The following is a 26,375-nucleotide window of genomic DNA, read 5'->3' as shown; positions in this document are numbered from 1 at the left end:
GCAGGGTGACTTGGACAGGTCGGGGTAGTGGGCAGATGCATGGCAGATGAAGTTTAATGTGAGGTTATCCACTTTGGTATCAAAAACAAGAAGGCAGATTACTATCTAAATGGCGTCGTTGGGAAACCGGAAGTACAACGGGATCTGGGGGTCCTTATTCATCAGTCTATGAAAGTAAGCATGCAGGTACAGCAGGCAGTGAAGAAAGCGAATGGCATGTTGGCCTTTATAATAAGAGGAGTTGAGTATAGGAGCAAAGAGGTCCTTCTGCAGTTGTACAGAGCCCTAGTGAGATCGCACCTGGAGTATTGTGTGCAGTTTTGGTCCCCTAATTTGAGGAAGGACATTCTTGCTATTGAGGGAGTGCAGCGTAGTTAATTCCCAGGATGGCGTGACTGTCATATGCTGAGAGAATTGAGCGGCTGGGCTTGTACACTCTCGAGATTAGAAGGATGAGAGGGTATCTTATTGAAACATATAAGATTATTAAGGGTTTGGACACGCTAGAGGCAGGAAACATGTTCCCGATTTTGGGGGAGTCCAGAACCAGGGGCCACAGTTTAAGAATAAGGGGTAAGCCATTTAGAACGGAGACGAGGAAACACTTTTTCTCACAGAGAGTGATGAGTCTGTGGAATTCTCTGCCTCAGACGGCGGTGGAGGCCGGTTCTCTGGATACTTTCAAGAGAGAGCTAAATAGGGCTCTTAAAGATAGTGGAGTCAGGGGATATGGGGAGAAGGCAGGAACGGGGTACTGATTGGGGATGATCAGCCATGATCACATTGAATGGCGGTGCTGGCTCGAAGGGCCGAATGGCCTACTACTGCATCTATTGTCTATTCTCCCCTCTCCCATCATGCAATATAGAAGTGTGAAAACGCGCACCACCAGATTCAGGGACAGTTTCTTTCTAGCTGTTATCAGGCAACTGAATCATCTGACCAAAAACGGAGAGCAGTGCTGAACCACTATCCACCTCTTTGGTGACCCTCAGACTATCCTTGATCGGACTTTGCTGGCTTTACCTTGCACTAAATGTAATCATGTATTATCTTTCTGCTGATTGGATAGCACGCTACAAAAGCTTTTCGCTGTACCTCAGTACACGTTACAATAAACTAGACTAAAATGCAATGTTGGACCTTTTACATTTGTAGAGGTTCATTGCCTCTTTTAGATTGATTTGAAATAAACAGTATTGAAACAGACCCTGTTGGTGCTAGGGTTCCATTCACATTGATCAACCAGAAACAAAAAACAGGCTGAAAAGAAATGGATTTTAAAATGTCCTTAACTTGTCTGATCCTTTACTCAAGGGTCAAAAGTGTGTAAGTGTGACATGCACTGGTAACAGAACAATGACATTCTTACGTGGCCGATTTGCAAGCACATTAGTTCAATAATACAAATAAATAATTGATTGATTCATTAATTGAAATAATAGTAAGATACAGCTTGGAAACAGACCCTTCGGCTCACCGAGTCCACACTGAACATCGATCACCCATTCACACTAGTTCTATGTCATCCGACTTTCACATCCACTCCTTACATTATAAGGACAATTTAAAGAGGCCAATTAACCTACAAAACTGTACATCTTTCGGATGTGAGAAAAACTGGAGCACCCGAATGAAGCCCACAGAATGTACAAACTTCACACAGTCACACCCAAGGTCAGGATCGAACCCTGGTCTCTATCGATGTAAGGCAGCAGCTCTAATACCTGCACCAACTTGCTGCCCCACTTCATATGGATGCCTGGTGCACCTGGAAAGTGACCCAACTCTAGAATGACTAAGAGAACAGTAAGATGCACTATGCTGAGGGCAGCATAGCTGGTAGAGCTGCTCCCTCACAGCGCCAGAGAGCTGTGTTCGATCCTTGACCTCGGTTGCTGTCTGTGTGGAGTTTGCACATTCTCCCTATAACCGCATGGCTTCCTTCCAGGTGCTCTGTACGTTTCCCTGTGGCCTCCATGTCCCGAAAACGTGCTGGTTTGTAGGTTAATTGGCATCCTTTAATTGGCCCTGGTGTGTAGGGAGTGGATGAAAAAGTGGGATAACACAGAACTAATGCGAACAGGTGATTGATTATTGGCCTGGACTCGATGGGCTGAATGGCTGTATCTCTCAACCAAACCCAACTTCCTGGCTGCGGATATGATTCCTGTTGTGCCCATGAAGGGGGTGCACCAAGGTACAAGTTTGCTGCATACTCTGATGGTTTGTGGCTTTAGCACCGTAACAACACAGTCAGACGTCACAAGCCACAGCTCTGCATCGGAACTTGGGCTGTGCTGAGAAGTGTTGCATTTGGTAGAGGCGTATACACAGTTCGAAACCTTCATTGCACGGCTTCAGTTTCGAGGGGAAGAGTCCTATTTAAGAAATAAGCTGAAGACTTTTCTCCTGCCGATCCGAAGTAGTATTTTCAAGCTTATTTATTGGCCATCACCGGTAAGTAATGTTGTGGATTTAGTTATTGTATGCAAGTTGCATAATAAGTATAACATTTGTATGTGCTTTTGCTCAATGCTGTTAAAAAGATACTTGGACAGCTGCATGGGTAGAAAAGGATTGGAGGAATGTGGACCAAATGCAGTCAAATGGGAGTAGCTTCGATCGGGCATCTTGGTCGGCATAGATGAGATGGATGTGACTCTATGACTCTATGCTCAATGCTATTGGCAACAGTTGAAATATTTCAACATACATTTGATTTTAGATTGGAGATACAGCACAGAAGGAGGCCTTTCGGCCCACTGAGTCCACACAGACTATAGATTATCCGTTCACACTCGGTTTACATTATTTCACTTTCACATCCACTCCTTCCACACTTGGACAATGTGCAGAGGCCAACAGTCTGAAGTAAGGTCGCAACCTGAAACGTCACCCATTCCTTCACTTCAGAGCTGCTGCCTGTCCCGCTGAGTTACTCCAGCATTTGTGTCTAACCTAAAAACCCTCACGTCTTTAGGACTTGGAAGCAAATTGAAGCACCCAGAGGAAATACACGCGGTCACAGGGAGACTGCGCAAACTCCACACAGTCAGTAATCCCAGGGTCAAGATCAACCGCAGTCTCTGACGCTGTGAGGCAGCAGCTCTATCAGCTGTGCCACTGTGCTGCCCTCAGCATAGTGCATCAGGCTGATATTTATTTAATGTAAAACTGAACTAAATCGTACTGTATTATAAATTCTTGTGAGTATTCAATAACAGATGAGTTTGCAGCCTCTTCAAAATCCAAAGCAAAAAAACTTATATTAAACAAAATAAATAATTTGTTTGAGGGCAGCACAGGGCAGTTTTAGGGCAGCACAGCTGGTAGAGCTGCTGCCTCACAGCACCAAAGACATGTTTTATCCTGATCTCAGGTGCTGTCTGTGTGGAGTTTGCACGTTCATCCTGTGAGGCGTAGGTTTCCTCCGGGTGCTCCATTTTCCTCCATATATAGAGGGTGCACGGCCAATCTACAAGCTGTCAACAAAGCAACACCTTACTGCTTTGGAAATAACTGAGCTGGAAAGAATTGTGTCTGTAAGTCTTTCCTGCATTCAGCTGAAATACTCTCCCTTCATCAGAGAGTACAATATACTCATTCATTCAGACAGTACCTGTAGACAGGTAACATTTAATAACAAAGAACTGCAAAAGCTGGTTTACCAAAGGAAGACACAAAGTACTGGAGTTATTCAGCGGGTGAGGCAGCATCTCTGGAGAGCATGGATGGGTGACGTTTCGGGTCAGGACCCTTCTCTTTTCCCAGGCAATAACATTCCTAAAAGATATTAATTAAGCTCCTTCATTCATTCTACTTTCCCCATGGCGTTCATAAAGTCATATAGCACAGAAACAGGCCCTTCATAAGTTCATGTCATAGGAGCAGAATTAGGCCATTCAGCCCATCGAGTCTATTCTGCCATTCGATCGTGGCTGATCTACTTTTCCCTCTCAACCCCACTCCCCTGCCTTCTCCACATAACCTTTGGTGCCCTTACTAATCAAAAACCTACCAATCTCTGCTTTAAAAATAGCCAATGATTTGGCCTCCAAAGCCATTTGTTGCAAAGAATTCCACAGACTAAAGTAATTTCTCTTTTCTAAAGGTAGGTCCTTTTATTCTGAGCTGTGCCATATGGTCCAAGACTGTCCCACTAGTGGAAACATGCTCCCCACATCCATTCTATCCAGGCCTTTCATTATTCAGTAAGTTTCAATAAGGTCCCCCCACATCGTTCTAAACTCCAGCGAGTACAGGCCCAGAGCCATCAAATACCAATCACACTGGGATAATTCTGATAAATCTCCTCTGGACTCTGTCCAACGCCAGCACATCGCTTCAGCTCAATTCATCCATGCCGACCAAGATACCCCATCCAAGTTTGTCTCACCTGCTCGGGTTATGTCCACATACCTCTAAACCGTTCCTATCATATACTTGCCCAAGTGTCTTTTAAATTTAATTTAATTTAAATTTAAGAATAAGGGGTAAGCCATTTAGAACGGAGACGAGGAAACACTTTTCTCACAGAGAGTGGTGAGTCTGTGGAATTCTCTGCCTCAGAGGGCGGTGGAGGCAGGTTCTCTGGATACTTTCAAGAGAGAGCTGGATAGGGCTCTTAAAGACAGCGGAGTCAGGGGATATGGGGAGAAGGCAGGAACGGGGTACTAATTGGGGATGATCAGCCATGATCACATTGAATGGCGGTGCTGGCTCGACGGGTCGAATGGCCTACTCCTGCACCTATTGTCTATAAATGTTGTCATCGGAGAAGGAAAATGGAACATTTAAAAGAAGCCAATCACAGAGAAAACATGGAAACTCCACACAGATAGTGCCTAAGTTCAGGACTGAGCCTGGTGCTCTGCAATGAGAGAGAGTCTCTGCAGCTACACCTCTGAGATGTTCAAAGAAGACAGCACAGAACGATTATTGAAAATTTACTGAACATGCAAACACATTTCAGATATTAGCAACGCCACAAAAATGATAGCTTTTGGAAGGAGAGAAATAAAAACAAAAGAACTGCAGATGTTAGTTAATACACAAAAGGACTCAAAATGGTGGAGTAACTCAGCAGGTCAAGCAGTATCTATGAAGAACACGGATAAGTGATGTTTCGGATTAGGTCCCTTCTTCACACTGATTCTTTGGAGGTGGGGAAGAAATTTGGAAGAGAGGAGGAGCAGGATAAGGAACTGCAGATGCTGGTAATACACAAAAGGACACAAAGTGCTGGAGTAACTCAACAGGTCAGGCTGCATCTCTGGAGAACATGGATAGGTGACGATTCAAGTCAGGACCCTTCATCAGACTTTTGGAAGGAACTACACAATAAAAACCACACCACTCAAAATTCCAGAGTAATATTGTCCTCCCCATGTTCAATGCTCCTTCGAAAAACATAACTACATTTCCAGATAATTTTAGGGAAGACAAACTTGCGTTTAGTTGCTGTTGGCCGCTGTGAAATAGATTGTAGGTAGTGGTAACTAGTAGGTATTATATGAAGATGGAAAAGTTAGTTGGCCAATCTGAACCACATCCTCTTGCTTATGCCTGATACTTGCTGAAAGTAGCTCACCGCGGTCAGGAGAAACTAGTTTTGAAGAGTTAACCCTTTTGGCATTATTTCCACCCAGCATGTGGTCATACAATCAACAACAAATGCAGTCAAGGTTTTGCTTGGACGGCTTCATTAGACCCTGCTGTTCTAACCATTTCTGTTAAATGATCCCATGAGAGGCACACTGCACGGAAATAGGCGCTTTGGCCCAATTCATTTATACCGACCAATATGCCCCATCTATGCTGGCCCCACTTGCCTGCATTTGGCTCAAATTCCTCGAAAACCTTTGCAATCATGTAACTGTCCAAGTGTTTTATTAAACCAAAATACTGGGCCTCTTTGAAACGTTGCCATCAGTTACTTCAGTTTAGAGATAAACTACAAGGAAACAGGCCCTTTGACCCACTAACCATCGATCCGCCCTCCGTTCACATTAGTTCCAGTTCCACTTTCACATCCACTCCCAACGCACCAGGAACAATTTTAGAGTTCAATTAACCTACAAACCTGCACATCTTTGGGATGTGGAAGGGAACTGGCGTATCCGGAGAAAACCCACAGGGAGAATGCACAAACTCAACACAGACACACCCCATCCCTTCCACCCATATCTCTCCCGCAGCCGAGGTGCGGATCGAACTGGGTCTCAGGTGCTGTGAGGCAACGGCTCTACCGGCTGCACCACCGTGCCAACCATTGTATAAATCCAATGTCTGAGACTTCCTTGGACCTTGGATGTCCTTCCACAGTAATTAGTTTGTAACTGCGGGTTTAAAGCGTAACTTAAGCCTACTAAAAATAGAATCAGACACTATCAGTCTCTTCCCCCTTCTCCTATCTGACCACAGGAGCCGACAAGAAATATCACATGTCCGCCTTATAGTCGCTCCAATGATCACCCGCCTAGATGTTTGCTCATTGTTGGGCCTGTAGAGGAAGAGGTGCTAAACAAGTAACTTTGACTTGCTAAAGTTCCCATATTGACCTGCCTGCCCTAACCTCTATCTTCATCCACTGCCTCCAGTGTTCTCGATGTAGCCTCTTAAACATCGGTGAAACCAAGCATTCACTCGGTGACCATCTGACTGAACACATAAACTCATTCCACCAAAGACTGTTGGATCTCCCAGCTGCGAACCATTTTAACTCCCCTTCCCATTATGTCATGACCTTTCTTTCCTGGGCCTCTACCATTTTGAGAGTGAGGCCACACGCTAGCTGGAGGAACAACACCTCATATTCCACTTGGGTAGCTTACAACCCAACGGTACGACATCAAATTCTCCAGTTTTAGGGAACACATCCCCCCTTTTACCCCTTTTCTTTCCTGTCACCCCAATCCTTGTATGCACCCATTTCTCCCACTATGCCACCCCTCTTTCCTCCCACCCCATCCCTTCCACCCATATCTCTCCCACCTGCCTCTCATTTCACTCCTCTCCTTGTCTCCTTTTCATCGCCAGCCTTCGTCTGCCCATCTGCCAATCAAACCCCATTCCTGTATCCACCTATCACTTGCCAGGCTTTGTCGTGTCCCACCTCTCTTTTTCAGCTTACTCCCCCCCAACTCCATCAGTCTGAAGAAGGGACCCGACCCAAAACGTCATCCGTCCATCCCCTCCACATATGCTGCTTGACCCACTGAGTTCCTCCAGCACTTTGTGTTTTGCTCAAGATTCCAGCATCTGCAGTGCCTTGTGCCTCTGAACGTAGACTTGGAGTTTGTAAAGCAGTTGGCATTGCGAGTTGTGAAGAATTAGATAGATATAGATATAGATAGATATGCCATTTATTGTCACTATACATGTACAATGAAATTAAAAGCTGCTCGTACTCAGTGCATACATATAATTTAGTACAAAAAACAAGAAACAGAAAACAAAAACAGAAGGGAGAAGGGGGGGGGGGGGGATAGGTGCACAATTCTGCGGCGCTATATACATATATACAGATGGAAGTCCGGGTGTTGGGCTGTGAAGTCAGTGCATGTGTGAATTAAGAGTAGTTATATTTTTCGGAAAACAACTATTCCTGAGTCTATTTGTCCTGGATTTGATGCACCTATAGCGCCTTCCAGAGGGCAGCAGGTCGAACAGTCCAAACGCAGGATGGGAGCTGTCTTTGATGATCTTCTTTGCCCTGCTAAGGCAGCGGGAGGTGTAGATATCCATCAGGGAGGGGAGAGGGCAACCAATGATCTTCTGTGCTGTCCTAGTTACCCTCTGAAGCCTCTCCCTGTCTGCCATGGTGCAGCTGCCATACCATGCTGTAATGCAGTATGTCAGCAGGCTCTCGATGGACGAGCGGTAGAAGGTCAGCAGCAGGTTAGAGTCCAGGTTGTGCTTCCTGAGGACCCTCAGGAAGTGCAGCCGCTGCTGAGCCTTCTTGATGACCGCTGTCGTGTTGTCTGTCCAGGAGATATCAGCAGCGATATGGACGCCGAGAAACCGGAAGGTGTTGACCCTCTCCACACACTCGCCGTTGATGTGTAGGGGGACTAAGTCGGTGCTGTACCTCCTGAAGTCGACAATGAGCTCTTTTGTTTTCCTGGTGTTCAGAGCCAGATTGTTTTCTGAGCACCAGGTTGTCAACTTCAGGACTTCCTCTCTGTAGGCTGCCTCGTCTCCCTTTGAAATAAGTCCGACTACAGTAGTGTCGTCAGCAAATTTGACAATGCGGTTGTTGTTGTGGGCCGGACTACAGTCATAGGTGTAGAGACAGTATAAGAGGGGGCTTAGCACACAGCCCTGTGGGGAGCCGGTACTCAACCTGCGAGTGGAGGAGAGGTGGGGGCCGAATCTCACAGTCTGGGGCCGGTTGGTGAGGAAATCTTTTATCCAGGCACATGTGACAGTGGGGAGGCCAACAATTACCTCCTTGTTCCTATTCTCAAATCCTCTGGTTATGAAGGCCAACATGCCATTTGCTTTCTTCACTGCCTGCTTCACCTGCATGCCTACTTTCAATGATTGATGAACAAGGACTCCCAGATTCCGTTGCCCCTCCCCTTTTCCTAATCTGACACCATTCAGATAATAATCTGTCTTCTTGTTCTTGCCACCAAAGTGGATAACCTCATATTTATCCACATTATACTGCATCTGCCATGCAACTGCCCACTCACCCAACCTATCCAAGTCACCCTGCAGCCTCATAGCATCCTCCTCACAGCCCACACAGCCACCCAGCTTTGTGTCATCCGTAAACTTGGAGATATTACATGCCTTCGTCTAAATCGTTAATATATATTGTAAATAACTGGGGTCCCAGCACTGAGTCTTGCGGCACTGCCTGCCATTCTGAAAAGGACCCGTTAATTCCTACTCTTTGCTTCCTGTCTATCAACCATTTCTCTATCCATGTCAATACCCTAACCCCAATACCATGTGCTCTAATTTTTTACTCTAATAACTTGTGCGGGACCTTGTCAAAGGCTTTTTGAAAGGTCTGATACACCACATCCACTGGCTCTCCCTTATCCATTCTACATACATCCTCAAAAAATTCCAAATGATTAGTCAAGCATGATTTCCCCTTCATAAATCCATGCTGACTTTGACAGATCCCGTCACTGCTTTCCAAATGTGTTGCTATAACATCTTTAATAATCGACTCCAGCATCTTCCCCACTACCGATGTAAGGCTAACTGGTCTACAATTCCCTGTTTTCTCTCTCCCTCCTTTCTTAAAAAGTGGGGTTACATTGGCCACCCTCCAGTCCACAGGAACTGACCCAGAGTCGAGAGAACATTGGAAAATGATCACCAACGCATCCACGATTTCTCGGGCCACCTCCTTGAGTACCCTGGGATGCAGACCATCAGGCCCTGGGGATTTATCAGCCTTCAGTCCCAACAGTTTACCTAACAACATTTCCTGACTAATGTGAATTTCCTTCAGTCCCTCCCTCCCACTAGCTCCTCGGTCCCCTAGTATTTCTGGGAGATTGTTTGTGTCTTCCTTAGTGAAGACAGAACCAAAGTACTGTTCTGCCATTTCCTTGTTTCCCATTATAAATTCACCTGTCTCTGACTGTAAGGGACCTACATTTGTCTACACTAATCTTTTCCTCTTCACATATCTAAAGAAGCTTTTAGTCAGTTTTTATATTTCCCGCAAGCTTTCTTTCATGCTCTTTTCACCCTCTTAATTAAGCCCTTTGTCCTCCTCTGTTGAATTCTAAATTTCTCCCAGTTCACCAGTTTGCTGCTTCCTCTAGCCAATTTATATGCCTCTTCTTTGGGTTTAACACAATCCCTAATTTCCCTCATTAGCCACGGTTGAGCCGCCTTCCCAGTTTTATTTTTACGCCAGACAGGGATGAATAATTGTTGTAACTCATCCACGCAATCTTTAAATCTTTGCCATTGCATATTCACCGTCAACCCTTTAAGTATAATTTGTCAGTCTATCCTAGTCAATTCCTGACTCGTACCTTCAAAGTTATCTTTCTTTAAGTTCAGGACCCTCGTCTCTGAATTAACCGTGTCAGTCTTAATCTTATTGCAGAATTTTACCATATTATGGTCATTGTTGCCCAATATGTTGCTTAATTTGCACAACAAGATTACTAACTGATCCTTCCTGATTACACAATACCCAGCCCAGGATGTCCTGCCCTCTAGTTAGTTCTTCTGCATATTGGGTTAGAAAGCCATCTCATATACGCTCCAGGAAATCCTCAGGAACTCAGCAGGTCGGGCAGCATCTATGGAGGGAATGGACAGATGATGTTTCAGGCTGGGACCCTTCTTCAGACTGATTGGAGAAGGGGGGGGGGGAAGAAAGCTTCTTTTGAAAACTATGGACTCAGTCTGAACGGTCCCAACCAAAACATCACCTGACCAAGTTCTCCACAGATGCTGCCTGACCCGCTGAGCTCCTCCAACACTTTGTGCTATTTTGTTGTAAATCGCCATCTGCTGTTCCTTGTATCTATAGAATAAGCATCTGTATCTATAAGCACATCCAGACCTAGTTTATTTTCTTTAAGTCAGCACAATGGAAATCTGTCTGTCTGTCCGTCTGTCCGTCTGTCTGCCTGTCTGTCCGTCTGCCTGCCTGTCTGTCCGTCTGTCTCTAACTAAAATTCTGATCTTGTGCTCTTCTGGTTTGCACTTTTTTTTTATTTGTGCAAAAACGGTACGCGATAGCGCTACGATTTTACGTCAGCTCACTCACCGTTCTCCTGTGCAGCGAGTACAACAAGATTTGTTCCAATCGGTAGTATATTGTAAAAGTTAGCAACGTTTAAAAATCGTAAAAACCGTGCGTGCGTACATCGATCTCCACTCCGCCAGTCAGCGCCGCGCGGATTGATCTCTTCTCCTGTCACACCCCGGTTGTGGCTAAAGGGATCCCGGTAGAGGGAGTTAGATGTGGCCCTTGTGGCTAAAAGGATCAGGGGGTATGGAGAGAAGGCAGGTACAGGATACTGAGTTGGATGATCAGCCATGATCATATTGAATGGCGGTGCAGGCTCGAAGGGCCGAATGGCCTACTCCTGCACCTATTTTCTATGTTTCTATGTAAGGTCCGCCCCTTCCTGCGCAGCCTGGCCCTGTGTCGGAGATGTCGCCAAACGTAAAGCGGAGAGTCTGATCCCGGCGGAGGAGAGTCCACTGCCCGCTGTGAGTCCCAAACGCACTGCCGTCGCAACGCCCCGCAGCTCCAGCCCCTTCCCCTCTGCTCCCCCTCGGCTCCTGCCCCCCTCCCCCGTGATTATCCCCTCTCCCCATGGCTCTTCCCCGTCTTTTCTCTGAGCTCTCCCCCCCCCCCCCCCTCCCACCCCCCCATCCCCCCATCCCCCCAGCCCACACGCCAGAGCGGCCGTCGCTGCTTGTGCCTCCGGGCTGAGCCGAGGATCCGAAGGTGCCGACAGCTGATGCTCCTCCGGGGCACACAAGAAGGGAGAGGAGCGGAAACCTCGAGATCCTGGGGAGGTGAGGAGGGAGTGTGGGGGATGAGAGGGATTAGAGGGAGTGGAGGGGAGTAGGGAAGGAAGAGGAGTTATGGAGGGAGAGAGGGAGTGACTGAGGGTAGGGAAAAGGAGGAGAGAGATGTGAGGCAGGGATTGGGGGTGGGAGGAGGAGAAGGGCAAGAAGAGGGAGGGTGAAGAGGAGGGGGAGAGAATGCTAGAGATGAGGGGAAATGAGCTGCGCGTGTGCAGTTGGGAGCTATGGGTGAGTGGCGGAATATTGCTTTGGGGGACCAAGCCTCCTGTGTGACAGGGACCCAACGGGTCCCACTTAGTCCAATACTCTGACCTTGTGCTCTTCCGGTTTAAACAGTTTTTCTACTTGCCAAAAACGGTACGCGATAGCGCTACGATTTTTCGGCAGCTCACTCACCGTTCTCCTGTGCTGCGAGTGCAACAAATTTCATTTTGATCGGTAGCAAATTGTAAAAGTTAGCGAGGTTTCAAAATCTTAAAAACCGCACGTGTGTAGATCGATCTCCTCTCCTGCTGGTCAGTGCCGTGCGGATTGGTCTATTTTCCTGTCACTCCCCTGGACAGTCCGCCCCTACCTGTGCCATCGCGTCTTTACTCCAGCTGGATGGCCGGCAGAGGCCTCCAACCGGACACAATTATCGGACTCAAACGGAAAGCGGAGACTGATCCCAGAGGAGGAGAATGACCAGCGCCCGCTACAAATCCCCCCACAAACCCCCCTCCCACACAACCCCTCCCTGCCCCCACATCACTCCCTCTGCCCCCATGCCCCTCCCCACCACAAACCTCCCCCCCCGCCTCCACACCCCTCCCTCCCCATACCTCCGCCCACGCCCACCCCGCCCACACCCCCCCCCCCCACACCCCCTCCCCCCCACTGCTTCCTGCCCACACACCCCTCCCCCCCACAAGCCACGCCCCTTCCCTCCACACCACATACACGCACCCCTCCCCCACACCCCCTCTCCCTCCTCCCACCCATACACACCTCCCCTCCCACATCACACCCCCCTCCCATATCACCCCCCCCTCCCCCCACACCACCCTCTCCGCCCCCTACACTCCCCCGCCCACACTCACACCCTTCCTCCCCTCCTCCCCTCCCACCCACCCGCCACATACACCCCCTTTCCTCCCCCCCTCCCACACATGAAGAGGAGGGGAATGAAGTGCTGGAGGATGAGGGGAGATGAGCCTTAATATTGTGTTGGGGGAACAGGTGAGTGGTGGAATATTGCATTGGGGAATGGGTTGTGTTGGGGGATCAGGCCTCCCGTGTGACTGGGACCCAACGGGTCCCACTTAGTCTAGTCATTACTAAGATGCAAATAATTAAATGTGTTAAAGCTACACCAATGCACAATGATACACAGTAAAGCTCTATATGTAATAAATAATTTTGTGTGTGGGCTCACTCCAACAGTGGACAGGACAGAAAGGTCAGTGTGGAAATGGGAAGGGAGTTACAATGGTTAACAACGGGAGTACCAGCAGGCCTTGGCAGACAAGTGCTCAGTGAAAACGTCACCGAGTCTATGCTTGGTCTCGCTGCAATGAACAAGGAGCACTCTTTGCCTGAGGCACTTCTTGTGAGAGCTTGTCACTGATTGAGGGGAGAGAAAAAGACACATTTCTCAGAACCAGATAATGCACTTCCTCTTGCAGCAGTTTGGTGCAGGAAACTGAAATTGCTTGCTTGTTTTAGGTCCCTTGTTCAAGATCTTATCTGCAGCAATACATGCCAGAAACACAGAAGGCAGAACTGTGTGGGTAGCCAACAAATGTAATTGAACTCCAAATTTATTGTAACTTTTTATTCCTACACAGCACAGTGGTGTATCTGGTCATGCTGATGCCTCAGCGCTAAATACCCAGGTTTGATCCTGACCTCGAGTGCTGTCTATGTGGAGTTTGTACATTCTCCCTATGAACACGTTGGTTTACTCTGGATACTTAGTTCAGAGATGCAGCATGGAAACGGGGTCTTTAGCCCACTGAGTCCACTCTGCCCATCGATCACCTGTTCAGACCAGTTCTGTTATCCCACTTTCTCATCCACTCCCTACACACCAGGGGCACTTTGCAGAGGCCAAATTAACCGACAACTGCCCTTTGATGGAATAAAGCATTTTTATAAATGTCAGTGCCAGATCATAAATCAATTTTCATTTCGGAGATCCATGAAATCTATCGTGCACACCCTGGGGAAAGGTTACATGGTCATAGTCATTCTGACAGTTGTCCTTATTGATGCAGTGTAAGGTGGCAGCTGTTCCCTGGCCCCAGTCTGCACCACCTGCCCCACAGCAGCGGCTGCTTAATTAGAGCAGGTTTACAACTGACAGCAATGGGTGGCACGGTGGTGCAGCGGGTAGAGCTGCTTCCTCACAGTGCAAGAGACCCAGGTTCGATCCTGACCTCGGGGGCTGTCTGTGTGGAGTTTGCACGTTCTGCCTGTGACCGTGTGAGTTTCCACCAGTTGCTCCTCCAGTTTTCCTCCCACATCCCAATGACGCACACGGTTTGTAGGTTATTCGGCCTCTGCAAATTGCTCAGTGTGCAGGTAGTGGATGGGAAAATGGGATAACATCGAACTAGTGTGAATGGGTGACTGATGGTCGACGTGGACTCGGTCCGCCAAAGGGCCCATTTCCATGCTGTAATCGTTCAAACAATTAAAGGCATTCATTGATGGAATTATTGTGGATGGGGGTGAGGGAGATGCAGAGGGGTGGTTGTGACTGTGTCACTGTCACTGTGACAGTTTATTATAGCCCAAAGGCCATGCTTACAGCACAACCAAAATATTACAACAAACGCTGAATGATTAAGGTTGCCCTGTTTAATAATTGGAACATGGAACAGTACAAGACCAGGCCCTTCGGCCCACAATACCTGTGCCAAACTAATCTCCGCTGCCTGCGAGTCACCCATATCCCTCCATATCCATGTGCCTATTTAAATGCCTCTCAAATGCGACTGTCACATCTAACAAACAACTTGCCATGCATATCCCCTTTACACTTTGCCCCTCTCAGCTTAGATATAAGCCTTCTAGTCTTTGACATTGCCACCCTACGAAAATGGTTTTGACTGTCTGCCCTATTTATGTCAAAGATTCCTGAAGCATAATTTGACAGTGATATTGTTGAAGCTGTATCAAATATTCTCTTTAATTTATATTACTAACATCATTCTTGAGGAAACTACAATCAGTTGGCTACTTACATAGAATCTAAACTGCCAATACCCAGACAGGGAATGAAAGAGAGAGGGAGCCAGTGAGAAGCTTCTGTCTAAAGCAGGCTTTATGCTCCTCAATCTGCCAGGTTTAGAAGCTGACGACATTAACTGGATCACGTCCTGCTATTTTAGGAGCATGTCTCCCAAATTAAGTTACCTACGGTGTGAGATGCGGTAATCTGAATGAGGGAACAGATTCTGTAAATGCATGACAGTATTGTTTGATCTAAACAACCATGCCGTTGAAATGGAAAGTCTGCAATAGCCCCGTTGAAAGAAGATTTATGGTTTCTGTTCTCAAGGCTTCCAGGGCAGCGAGTGTCTCTCCAACATACATGTAAGTTGTGTTTTAATTCTCTGTCGGCAAGCATGCCTTGGTGATCAGATAACTGGAATGTGGCAGTAGGAGAAATCAGGAATTGATTAGAACTGCAGACTGAAAAAAAAAATGGTATCAAGAATAAAATAATGATATCTGGCAAACAGTAAATTCTGTAAGCATTCTCTTGATACCTAGAAACAAGGAAATGCAGATGCTGATTTACAAAGTGCTGGAGTAACGCAACAGTTCAGGCAGCATCTTTGGAGAACATACACAGGGACCCTTCTTCAGAGGAGTGGTGACTATCCCAACCCCATTCTTGACTCTTATAGGCTGGCAAACCAGAGGGGATTGGGAGGCCTAAGACTGAAGAAAGGTCCTGGCCTGAAACATCTCCTATTCATGTTCTCTAGAGATGCTGCCTGACCCACTGAGTTACTCCAGCACTCTGCGTCTATTGTGATACCTAGACTCTCTTGTACAGGCTCCTCATTGAATTGTGGTACCTATGAGAAAGGATGTTCTAAGAAACTGTCAAGATACTGATTACAAGTTTGTGTTAATGTTCTCTGGTTTGTTTTATGTGGGGGGTGGAGGAGGGGGTCGGGGCAAACTTTTTTTCCCAATCTTTTACCTTGTCGGGGATGCAATTGTTTTCTTGATCGTATCTCCGGTCGCTCAGCGGCCTAACATCATGAAGCTGGCGGCCTTGCTCGGGACTGACGCGGAGACGTGGACTTACCACCGGAGCCGTTCCCTTGCCTGGGATTGACGCTACAAACGCGGCCTGCGGATTTCACCATCGAGGAGCTTGCAGTCTCGGGTAGAGACCGATGTCAGGAAGCACCAAAAAACACAGAAGGTTTCGACCAGCCCCGATCCGGAGTCCGATCGCCCGGGGTGCGGAGCTGAGATTCCTCCCCCCCCCCCCCCCCCCCCCCCCCCGTGGCAGGAGCTTGATCACCCCGACGCGAGAGCCCAGACGCCTCCAGCTACAGGAGCCAAGATCACCCCGTCAACGGAAGGCTCGAGGCCCCCGACCGCGGGAGAACAAAGAAGGCAAGAGATTGAACTTTTTTTTTTCACCTTCCATCACAGTGAGGAATGTGGAGGAGTCACTGTGGTGGATGTTTATGTTAAAATGTATTTTGTGTGTTCTGTTGCTTTTTATTGGTATGACTATATGGCAAATGAAATTCCTCGTCTGTTGCCAAACATACTTGGCTAATAAAATATTATTATGATTACGATGATTATGATTATGATGAATTGTGCAACACACCTGATAGGATCTGGTACTGTCAACCCCACATGTCCATAGATCACAACTTACTTCAAGACAACCTGGTTGATTTTATATTAAGCTAAATCAAGGCCACACAGCTTCATAACAGGTCCTTTGGCCTAATCTATCCATGCTGACCAAGATGCTCCATCTATGCTATTGCCTGCGTGTGGCCCATATCCCTCTAAATCTTACCCATCCACGTAACTGTGCAAATGTCTTTAAATGTTGTTATTCTATCAACTACTATCTCTGCCGAGACACAAAGTGCTGGAGTAGCTCAGCGAGTCAGGCAGCATCTCTGGTGAACATAGATTGGTAACGTTTTAGGGCGGGACCTTTCTTCAGACCCGAAGTCACTAATCTATGTTCTACAAGGAAGCTGCCAGACCCACTGAGCTGCTTGAGCATTTTGTGTCCATCCTTGATAATCCAGCATTCGCAGTTCTTTGTTTCTACCACCTCTAGCAGCTTGTTTCATTTACCCACCACGCTGTGTGAGAAGTTTGCTCCTCAGGTTCCTAGTAACTCTTTCCACTCTCACCTTGAACCTACCTACACCCTCTAGTTCTTGATTGAATTTAATTTGAGTTTTAGAGATACAGCGTAGAAACTCCAGTTCTGTGTTATCCCCCACCCTGTATTGTTAGCAATATATAATACACAAACACAGAAACAGAATTAAATGATAAACTGAAGCAAAACTATAGAGAAGGACGAGGGGTGATCTTATAGAGGTGTAGAAGATCATGGGAGAATACATAGGGTCAATGCACAGAATCTTTCACGGTGCAGAGGAAACATGAACCCAGGGGACATAGGTTTAAGGTGAGGAGGAAAGATTTAATAAGAACCTGAGGGACAACTTATTAGTTACACAGAGGGTGATAGGTTTCTGGAACAGGCTGCCCAGAGGAGGGAGTTTAAGGCAGATACTATCACAACTTTTAAGAAACATTTAGACAGAAGTCTACAACAGAAAATATCAATTTAAATTGTTTTCCCATCATCAGTAGTAAGCTGGCCAAATGGAACTGAAAAATGGTGCCTGTAAACAAAGGGTGGGTTTTAGGCAAATAATGGATCGCCACACGCTTTGCATTTGACCTTGCAAAGGAGCGAAATCGGCCAATAGAGAAAAAGTATTTCACCGCTGGAGACAGTTAATGTTTGAAGTCAATGGCCTTTCATTAGAACTGGGTGGCACAGTGATGCAGCTGGTTGTGTCACTGCTTCACAGCACCATAGACCCTAGTCCGATCCTCACCTTGGGTGCTGTCTAATTGCGGAGTTTGCACGTTCTCCTTATGACTGCGTAGGTTTCCTCCCACAGCCCAAAGGCGTGCGGGTTTGTTGATTAATTGACCCTCTGTAAATTGTCCCTAGGGAGTGGATGAGAAAGTCGGACACAAAACTTGTGTGAACGGGTGCTCGATGGTTGAAATTGGCTCGGTGGAACAGGGCCAGCATCCATGCCGTATCATTGAACCAAACTAAAACAAAGCAATGTAGTGTGTCTGACATTTAATCCCATTTATAGCAGTAAATCCAAATGCTGTTCCAGTATTTCCCTGTTCCAGGCGTACACCTGCCCGATCCGCCAATTCTAGCTCCGCTACATTGACTGGCATAATAACTGGCACTGGCCACTCAAATCAGCTGCCCCAGACATTTTTATGATGGTTTATTGTGTTTTAACGTTGTGTTTTACCTGCTTTTAACTATTTATTTATTTATACTGTTCCATCAGGGACTGGATTGTTTTTAGTGTTATTATGTGGGAAATGTTTTAAATTTCATGTGCGATGCTCCGCTATTCCCTGGGAAACGTCTTTTCATTTTGCACTGTACAACTGTTGCTTGCAAGATGACAATAAAGGTTGATTGGCGGCTGCATTTGTTGCTACCTCCTGTACACAGGGACGGCCTTAGGAGGTCGGGCCCAATTGGGAACAATTTTGGTGAGCCCCAGGTTCCCAGCCAAGGTCTGTCAGCTCTGTTATTTACTATATATTATGAAATTGTACACTAAGGTGCTATGGATTATACATTGTCTTAATCTCTCCTGCTCGTCAATACCTCCACTGGCTTCCAACCTTTACCGTAGCTGCTAATTACCATTAAACTGCATTATTCCACAAGTTATTTAACAAAGGTTTACTAATATTCTGTATGGGCTCTGCGGTTGCAACCTATGTTTTATTGCACTCACTGTACCTTGGTAGACGTGACAATGAAGGAACTATTGTGTCCACCATATAACCATATAACAATTACAGCACGGAAACAGGCCATCTCGGCCCTACAAGTCCATGCCGAACAAATTTTTTTCCCCTTAGTCCCACCTGCCTGCACTCGTACCATAACCCTCCATCCCCTTCTCATCCATATGCCTATCCAATTTATTTTTAAATGATACCAATGAACCTGCCTCCACCACTTCCACTGGGAGCTCATTCCACACCGCCACCACTCTCTGCGTAAAGAAGTTCCCCCTCATGTTTATGCATGTGAGTGTGTGGCGTAAATCAAACGCTATTCCATTTGGTAACTGCTTCTTTTGGGAGCGGACGGCGCTGTTTGCTTCAGATGCACCTTGACTGACTAATTCCAGATAAGAGTCAGCTGCTCGGTCAGTGACTATTCATGGTAACATCAGGCGTGTTGGTGGGATCACTGTACCTGTCTGAAATAAAGTAGTAACGGGTCCCCGTGCCCCGGATGTAAAATGCTGGCAAGTGTGGGTGCAGAAAGGGATACGGGAATACAATCCTGGAAAGTGATGACAGTATAGGGGGGTTGCACGCAAGGTCATCGGGTCAAAGGGCGTGACGCACGGAGCAGCTCAATCCATGGGCTCAATCGAAGGGCTGAATGGCCTACTCCTGCACCTAATTTCTATGTCTATGTATCTATGGAGGACAGGGCAAACTCGGGATACACTGTTAACACACGGAATGCGTACTTTCTCACCTGTTAAAAACCGCCAGAATGGTCATTTATTGCTCTGTAAATAATTGTGGGTGGTGTCATTGAATGCAGGAAGGTATCAGGTTTTATCTCGTGGTGTAGCGTTTTGTGCTGGGGTTAGCGCAGTCCGGCCATTGGCCGCCCTCCACTTCGTCTCCCCGTGGGCCGCATAGTCAGGAGCTGTGGGTCGGCAGCGCCCACACACGGGGCAGGGTGGAGCGGGGCCGTGGCTCCGGGCAATGTCAGCTGCAGCAGAGGTCTCCACCCACCCAGAGTAACTGACCGTGCTGCATTGGCACCCCAACCTCATCCTCCCCCCCCCCCCCCCCCCCACAGACTCCCCTCCCCAGATTCCCCTCCCCGACCTCCCTCCCCAGACTACCCTCCACCACCTCCTCCCCCCCCGACATCTTCCCGCACCCCTTCCTCCCCCCCTCACCCCCTGCCGCGGGGATAGACGGCCCAGGATCCGTGAGTGTGCAACCAGTCCGTATGCTGGGCCAGAATAAGGGCTGGCAGCCATAGTAAATGCTTACCTGCAGTTCATCGCGTGTACTTCAGTTGCCGTTGAGTGGCAACAGTACGGTCACGGGTCGTGACTTCGACCGCGTGCAACCTCCCTATTGAGTGTTAACCGTGGGGCTGTGTTGTTGTCAGTGAGGAATTGCACCTACTGGGGTCGCTGCTGAGGGGATAGCGTGTGTTGCCCACCAGCCTAGCGCGGGGCCCCCTTAGGCAGGGGCCCAATTGGGAGCAATTGGTCCAATTGGCTTAAGGCCAGCCCTGCCTGCACCCATGCAGAACTCACTGACTTCATCAACTTCACCACTAATTTCTATCCTGCACACAAACTCACCTGGATCATCTCCGACATCTCCCTACTGTTTCTAGATCTCACTGTCTCCATCACAGGAAACAGACCATTGACCGACATCTACTACAAACCAACTGATCTCCCTTAGCTGTCTTGACTACACTTCTTCCCACCCTGCTTCCTGTAAAGACTCTATCCCCTACTCCCAATTCCTCCATCTACACACATCTGCTCGCAGGATGAGGTTGTCCATACCAGGGCATTGGAGATGGTCTCATTCTTTAGGAAACGGGGGTTCGCCTCTTCCATTATAGATGCGGCTCTCACTGAGGTCTCCTCGATATCCCGCAGCTCCGCTCTTACGTTACAAGGACAGTCCCTGACCTCACCTTCCACCCCATCAGCCGTCGCATACAACATATAATCCTCCAACATTTTCACCACCTCCAACAGGATCCCACTACTGGCCACAGCTTCCCATCTCCACCCCTTTCTGTTTTCCGTAGAGACCGTTCCCTCCGAAACTCCCTGGACAACTCGTCCCCTCCCCACCCAAACCACCCCCCCCCCCCCCCCCCCCCCCCCCCCCCCCCCCCCCCCCGAGTACTTTCCCCTGCAAGGAGATGCAACACCTGTCCCTTTACCTCCCCCCTCAAGCCATCCAAGGACCCAAACAGTCTTTCCAGGTGAGGCAGAGGTTCACTTGCACCTCCTCCAACCTCATCTACTGTATCCGCTGTTCCAGGTGTCAACTTCTCTACAGCGGCGAGACCAAGCGCAGGCTCGGCGATCGTTGCACTGAACACCTCCACTCAGCCTGTCTTAACCTACCTGATCTCCCGATGGCTCAGCACTTCAACTCCCCCTCCAATTCCCAATCTGACCTTTCTGTCTTGGGCCTCCTCCATTGCCATAGTGAGGCCCAGGGCAAATTGGATGAACAGCACCTCCTATTTTACTTGGTAGACAAAAATGCTGGAGTAACTCAGTGGGTGCGGCAGCATCTATGGAGTATATTTCACTTGGGTAGTTTACACCCAGCAGTATGAACATTGACTTCTCTAACTTCAGATAGCCCTTGCTTTCTCTCCCCATTCCCCTTCTCCTTCCCAGTTCTCCCATTAGCCTTCCTGTCTCTGAATACATTCTATCTCTGTCCCGCCCCCTCTCCTGACATCAGTCTGAAGAATGGTCTCAACCCTAAACATCGCCCATTCCTTCTCTCCAGAGATGCTGCCTCACCCGCTGAGTTACTCCAGCATTCTGTGTCTAAATCCAAATGCTGCTGTACATAAATGCTCTCAAGATTAAATCCATCTATACGCGAACAGCGAACAGTACTCTCATCCTAATGAATACTGTCGGAATACAAATATCTGTAATTATATTCTTGCTAGCAGCAATATAATAACTGAAAAGGGATAATTTATTTTTATTTTCACTTATGCACTGCAATTTATGTAAATGTTTTTTTGACTAGATTAAACAGTCGTCTGTCAGCCAAACCAGTCATTTTCTGTGTAATAGGTTTCATGCTTTTTTCCAATTTCAATTATCTGCAAGGGCGGCACAGTGGCGCAGCTGGTAGAGCCGCTGTCTCACTGCACCAGAGACCTACGTTCAATCCTGAGCTCGTGTGCCGGGTGCTCGTTTCCTCCCACACCCTAACTGGATATTAGTCCACCGGGTAGCGCAGTAGGATGGCAGCCTCACCAACAGTCTGTCTCGTCCGTTTCTTTCTTTGGTGTTTTTAGTATGTTGTTAAATGAATGTTTTTAGCACAGCACACAAACTGTTCACTCTCCTACCATCTGGCAAGCGCTACCGCAGCATGCGGAGCAAAACCACCAGATTCAAAAACAGCTTTTTGCCTCAGGCCATCAGACTACTCAACACACTCAAGAAAATTCCATGAACATTTAACTTTAACTTTAACTCAATGTCTGCAGTATGCTATTTGCACTTTTCTATATTGCACCTTAATAACATACCTCAAAATTTTACTACAGTCTGGCACACTGTGAATATTTTAAATAATGTATATTGTCTATCTTATTGGTATATTGTCTGTCTGTGTTATAAATATAACTTGCACATTTGGAGTATGGGGAAACGCAATTTCAATCCAATTTATTTGAATTGACAATAACGTTTACTTTGAACTTGAAAATAATGAGTGTATCTTTAGCTTTGTATTATGTGGGGGTTGGGGAAACTTTTTTTTAATCTCTTGCCTCGACGCAGATGCGATTTTTCCCCCCGTAACATATCTGTGTCCGCGCTGCGGCCTAACATCGAGGAGCTGGCGGCCCCTTGCTGGGGATCGACTTCGGGAGCTCCAACCATAGGGGCATTCGGACTTAACATCGTGGAGCTTGCGATCCCTTTGTCAGGGATCGACGTTTCCGGGAGCCTACGGAATTAACATCGTGGAGCTCACGGTCCCTGGTTTGGTACCGACTTTGGGACCTTCGAATTCCCCAACGCGAGAGCTTCGATCGCACCGACTGCGGAGGGTTCGACTGCCCCATCCGCGGGAGAATAAGGAGGAAAGAAGATAAGACTTTATTGCCTTCATCACAGTGTGGAATGTGGGGATGTTTATGTAGTTATGTGTCTTGTTGCTTTTTCCTGGTGTGACTATATGGTAAATCAAAATTGATTGTACCTTAAATGGTATACAGTGACAATAAAGGGCCATTGAACCAATAAGTTGCCCAAGAGAATAGAGAGTGGTTGCAAAAATAGGATAACATTGTGAACATGGTTGGCATGGACTCGAGGGGCCAAATGGCCTGTTTCCATGCTGTATCTTTCAATCAATCAATTAATCAACTTCAGGTTTAGAAATATTAACCACATTTTCAAAGAATATTTTGGAAAAGTTGAATATGTCTTATAAAGTCCTCTGGTGGGTATGTACCAGAGGGGGTAGTTGAGGCAGGTACAATAGCAACATTTAAAGCACACTTAGACAGGTGCATGAATAGAAACGGTTTAGAGGCACATGGGCCAAACGTGGGCAAATATGACCAGATTAGATGGGGCATCTCAGAAACATAGAAAAATAGGTGCAGGAGTAGGCCATTCAGGCCTTCGACTCAGCACCGCCATTCAATATCATCGTGGCTGATCATTTAAAATCAGTACCTTGATTCCTTTAGCCCTAAGAGCTAAAGCTAACTCCCTCTTGAAAACATCCAGTGAATTGGCCTCCTCTGCCTTCTGTGGCAGAGAATTCCACAGATTCACAACTCTCTTTCCTCATTCCAGTCCTTAATAGCCTACCCCTTATTGTTAAACTGTATCCACTGATTCTGGACTCCCCAACCTCGGGAACATTTTTCCTGCATCTAGCCTGCCCAATCCTTTAAGAATTTTATATGTTTCTATGAGATCTCCTCTCATCATTTTAAATTCCAGTGAATACAAACCCAGTCGACCCATTCCTTCATAATATGTCAGTCCCACCATCCCGGGAATATGTCCCTCCCTCAATAGCAATAGGCCCTTCCTCAAATTAGTAAACCAAAATTGCACACAATACTCCAGGTGCGGTCTCACCAGGGTCCTATACAACTGCAGTAGGACCTTGCTTCTAACCTCAAATCCTCTCGCAATGAAGGCCAATTGGCTTTCTTCACTATCTGCTGTACTTGCATGCTTACCTTCAGTGACTGATGTACAAGCACACCCAGGTCTCATTGCACCTCCCTTTTTCCTAATATGACACCATTCAGATAATAATCTGCCATCCTGTTCTTGCCACCAAAGTGGATGACCTCATATTTATCCATATTATACTGCATCTGCCATGCATCTGCCCACTCACCCAACCTATCCAAGTCGCCCTGGAGCCTCATAGCATCCTCCTCGCAGCTCACACTGCCACCCAGCTTTGTGTCATCCGCAAACTTGGAGATGTCACATTTAATTCCCTCATCTAAATCGTTAATATATATTGTAAATAACTGGGGTCCCAGCACCCCGCAAGTCACTGCCTGCCATTCTGAAAAGGAACCATTAATTCCTAATCTTTGCTTCCTGTCTGCCAACCAGTTCTCTATCCATGCCAATATCCTACCCCCAATGCCATGTGCTCTAATTTTGCACACTAATCTCTTGTGTGGGACCTTGTCAAAGGCTTTTTGAAAGTCCAGATACACCACATCCACTGGCTCTCCCTTATCCATTCTACTTGTTTCATCATCAAAAAATTCCAGATTAGTCAAGCATGATTTCCCCTTCATAAATCCATGCTGACTTTTACCGACTCTTGTCACTGCTTTCCAAATACGCTGCTATAACATCTTAAATAATCGACTCAAGCATCTTCCCGACTACTGATTTCAGGCTAACTGGTCTACAATTCCCCGCTTTCTCTCTCCTTCCTTCCTTAAAAAGTAGGGTTACATTGGCCACCCTCAAGTCCACAGGAACTGATCCAGAGTCGAGAGACCATTGGGAAATGATCACCAATGCATCCACGATTTCTCGGGCCACCTCCTTGAGTACTCTGGGATGCAGACCATCAGGCCCTGGGGATTTATCTGCCTTCAGTCCCAACAGTTTACCCAACACCATTTCCTGACTAATGTGGATTCCCTTCAGTTCCTCCCTCCCACTAGATCCTCGGTCTCCTAGTATTTCTGGGAGATTGGTTCTGTCATCACTAAGGAAGATACGGACAAAGTACTTGTTTAACTGTTCTGCCATTTCCTTGTTTCCCATTATAAATTCACCTGTCTCTGACTGTAAGGGACCTACATTTGTCTACACTAATCGTTTCCTCTTCACATATCTAAAGAAGCTTTTAGGGTCAGTTTTTATATTTCCCGCAAGCTTTCTTTCATGCTCTTTTTCCCCCTCTTAATTAAGCCCTTTGTCCTCCTCTGTTGAGCTCTAAATTTCTCCCAGTTCTCCAGTTTGCTGCTTCCTCTGGCCAATTTATACGCCTCTTCCTTGGATTTAACACTATCCTTGATTTCCCTTGTTAGCCACGGTTGAGCCGCCTTCCCCTTTTAATTTTTTCGCCAGACGGGGATAAATAATTTTTGGAGTTCATCCACACGGTCTTGAAATCTTCACCATTGCATCTCCACCATCAACCCTTTAAGTATAATTTGCCAGTTGTCTGAGCCAATTCCCGTCATATGTCCAAAGTCTCCTTTCTTTATGTTCAGGACCTTCGTCTCTGAATTAACCGCGTCGCTCTACATCCGAATGCAGAAGTCTACCAAGTTATGGTCACTGTTGCCCAATGGGCTTTGCACAACAAGATTGCTAACTAATCCTTCCTCATTACACAATACTCAGTCTAGGATGGCCTGTCCTCTCGTTGGTACTTCTACATATTGGTTTACAAAACCATCCAGTATACATTCCAGGAAATCCTCTTCCTCAGCGCTGCTACCATTTTGCTTGGCCAAATCTATATGTAGATTAAAGTCACCCAAGATAACCGCTGTACCATTCATTGCTACATGCATCCCTAATTTCCTGCTTGCTTGGTGGTCTGTACACAACTCCAACAAGCGTTTTCTGCTCTTGGCTATTTCACAGTTCTGCCCATACCGATTCTACAGCATCCAAGCTAATGTCTCGCCTTGCTGTTGCATTAATCTCCTTTTTAACCAGCAATGCCACCCCATCTCCTCTTCCTTTCTGTCTATCCTTCCTGAATATCGAATACCCCTGCATGTTTAGCTTCCAGCCTTGGTCATGCTGGAGTCATGTCTCCGTAATTCCAACTACATCATATTCCTTAACTACTAACTGCACATTCAATTCATCCATCTTATTACGAATGCTCCCTTGCATTAAGGCACAAAGCTATCAGGGTTGTTTTTCTTATCTCCCTTCTACCTTTTGCTTCTGTCCTCCTTTTATGGCCCTCTGTCTCTTGCATTGGTTCCCACCCCCTGCCCTGTTAGTTTAAACGTGACCTTTCCTACGCACTCTTTCCCGTTAACTGCAAACATACGCTTCCATGTTGTTGATTCCATCTTGGTTGGCATGGACCAGTCCTGCTGAAGGGCTGTGTCCTTGCTGTATGAATCTCAGTATGACATCCTTCATTCTGAACACCACTCAGATATTGACTAATTTAATAACACCATTCACCTATTTTCTTCAATGCTTGAAATGAGTTAATTTATGAAGAATCTTATCTTTACAAGAATCGTTGCAAGAATCTATCCGTAAGTATGT

General features: G+C 46.9%; 1 protein-coding gene across 2 annotated transcripts in view; it reads left to right on the top strand.

Annotated features, from left to right (window-relative positions):
* Positions 1–2,083: 2,083 nt before the first annotated feature.
* si:rp71-68n21.9 (kelch-like protein 13) overlaps positions 2,084–26,375 on the top strand; it is a 44,000-nt gene continuing 19,708 nt past the window's right edge. The window contains exon 1 of one of the 2 annotated variants that reach the window (XM_055644245.1): positions 2,084–2,460. Coding sequence is in view for 1 of the 2 variants with exons in the window: in XM_055644244.1 (XP_055500219.1) it covers positions 15,011–15,111 (101 nt within the window). In the remaining variant the exon portion in view is untranslated. Of the gene's footprint in view, positions 2,461–14,567; positions 15,112–26,375 lie in introns of those variants that run through there. The other variant, XM_055644244.1, reaches the window with a different exon arrangement.

This window comes from Leucoraja erinacea, chromosome 13, assembly GCF_028641065.1.
Source record: "Leucoraja erinacea ecotype New England chromosome 13, Leri_hhj_1, whole genome shotgun sequence".
NCBI classification, from domain to species: domain Eukaryota; kingdom Metazoa; phylum Chordata; class Chondrichthyes; order Rajiformes; family Rajidae; genus Leucoraja; species Leucoraja erinaceus.
Note: the sequence above shows the minus strand (reverse complement) of the source record. Positions and strands in the feature narration are given on the sequence as shown.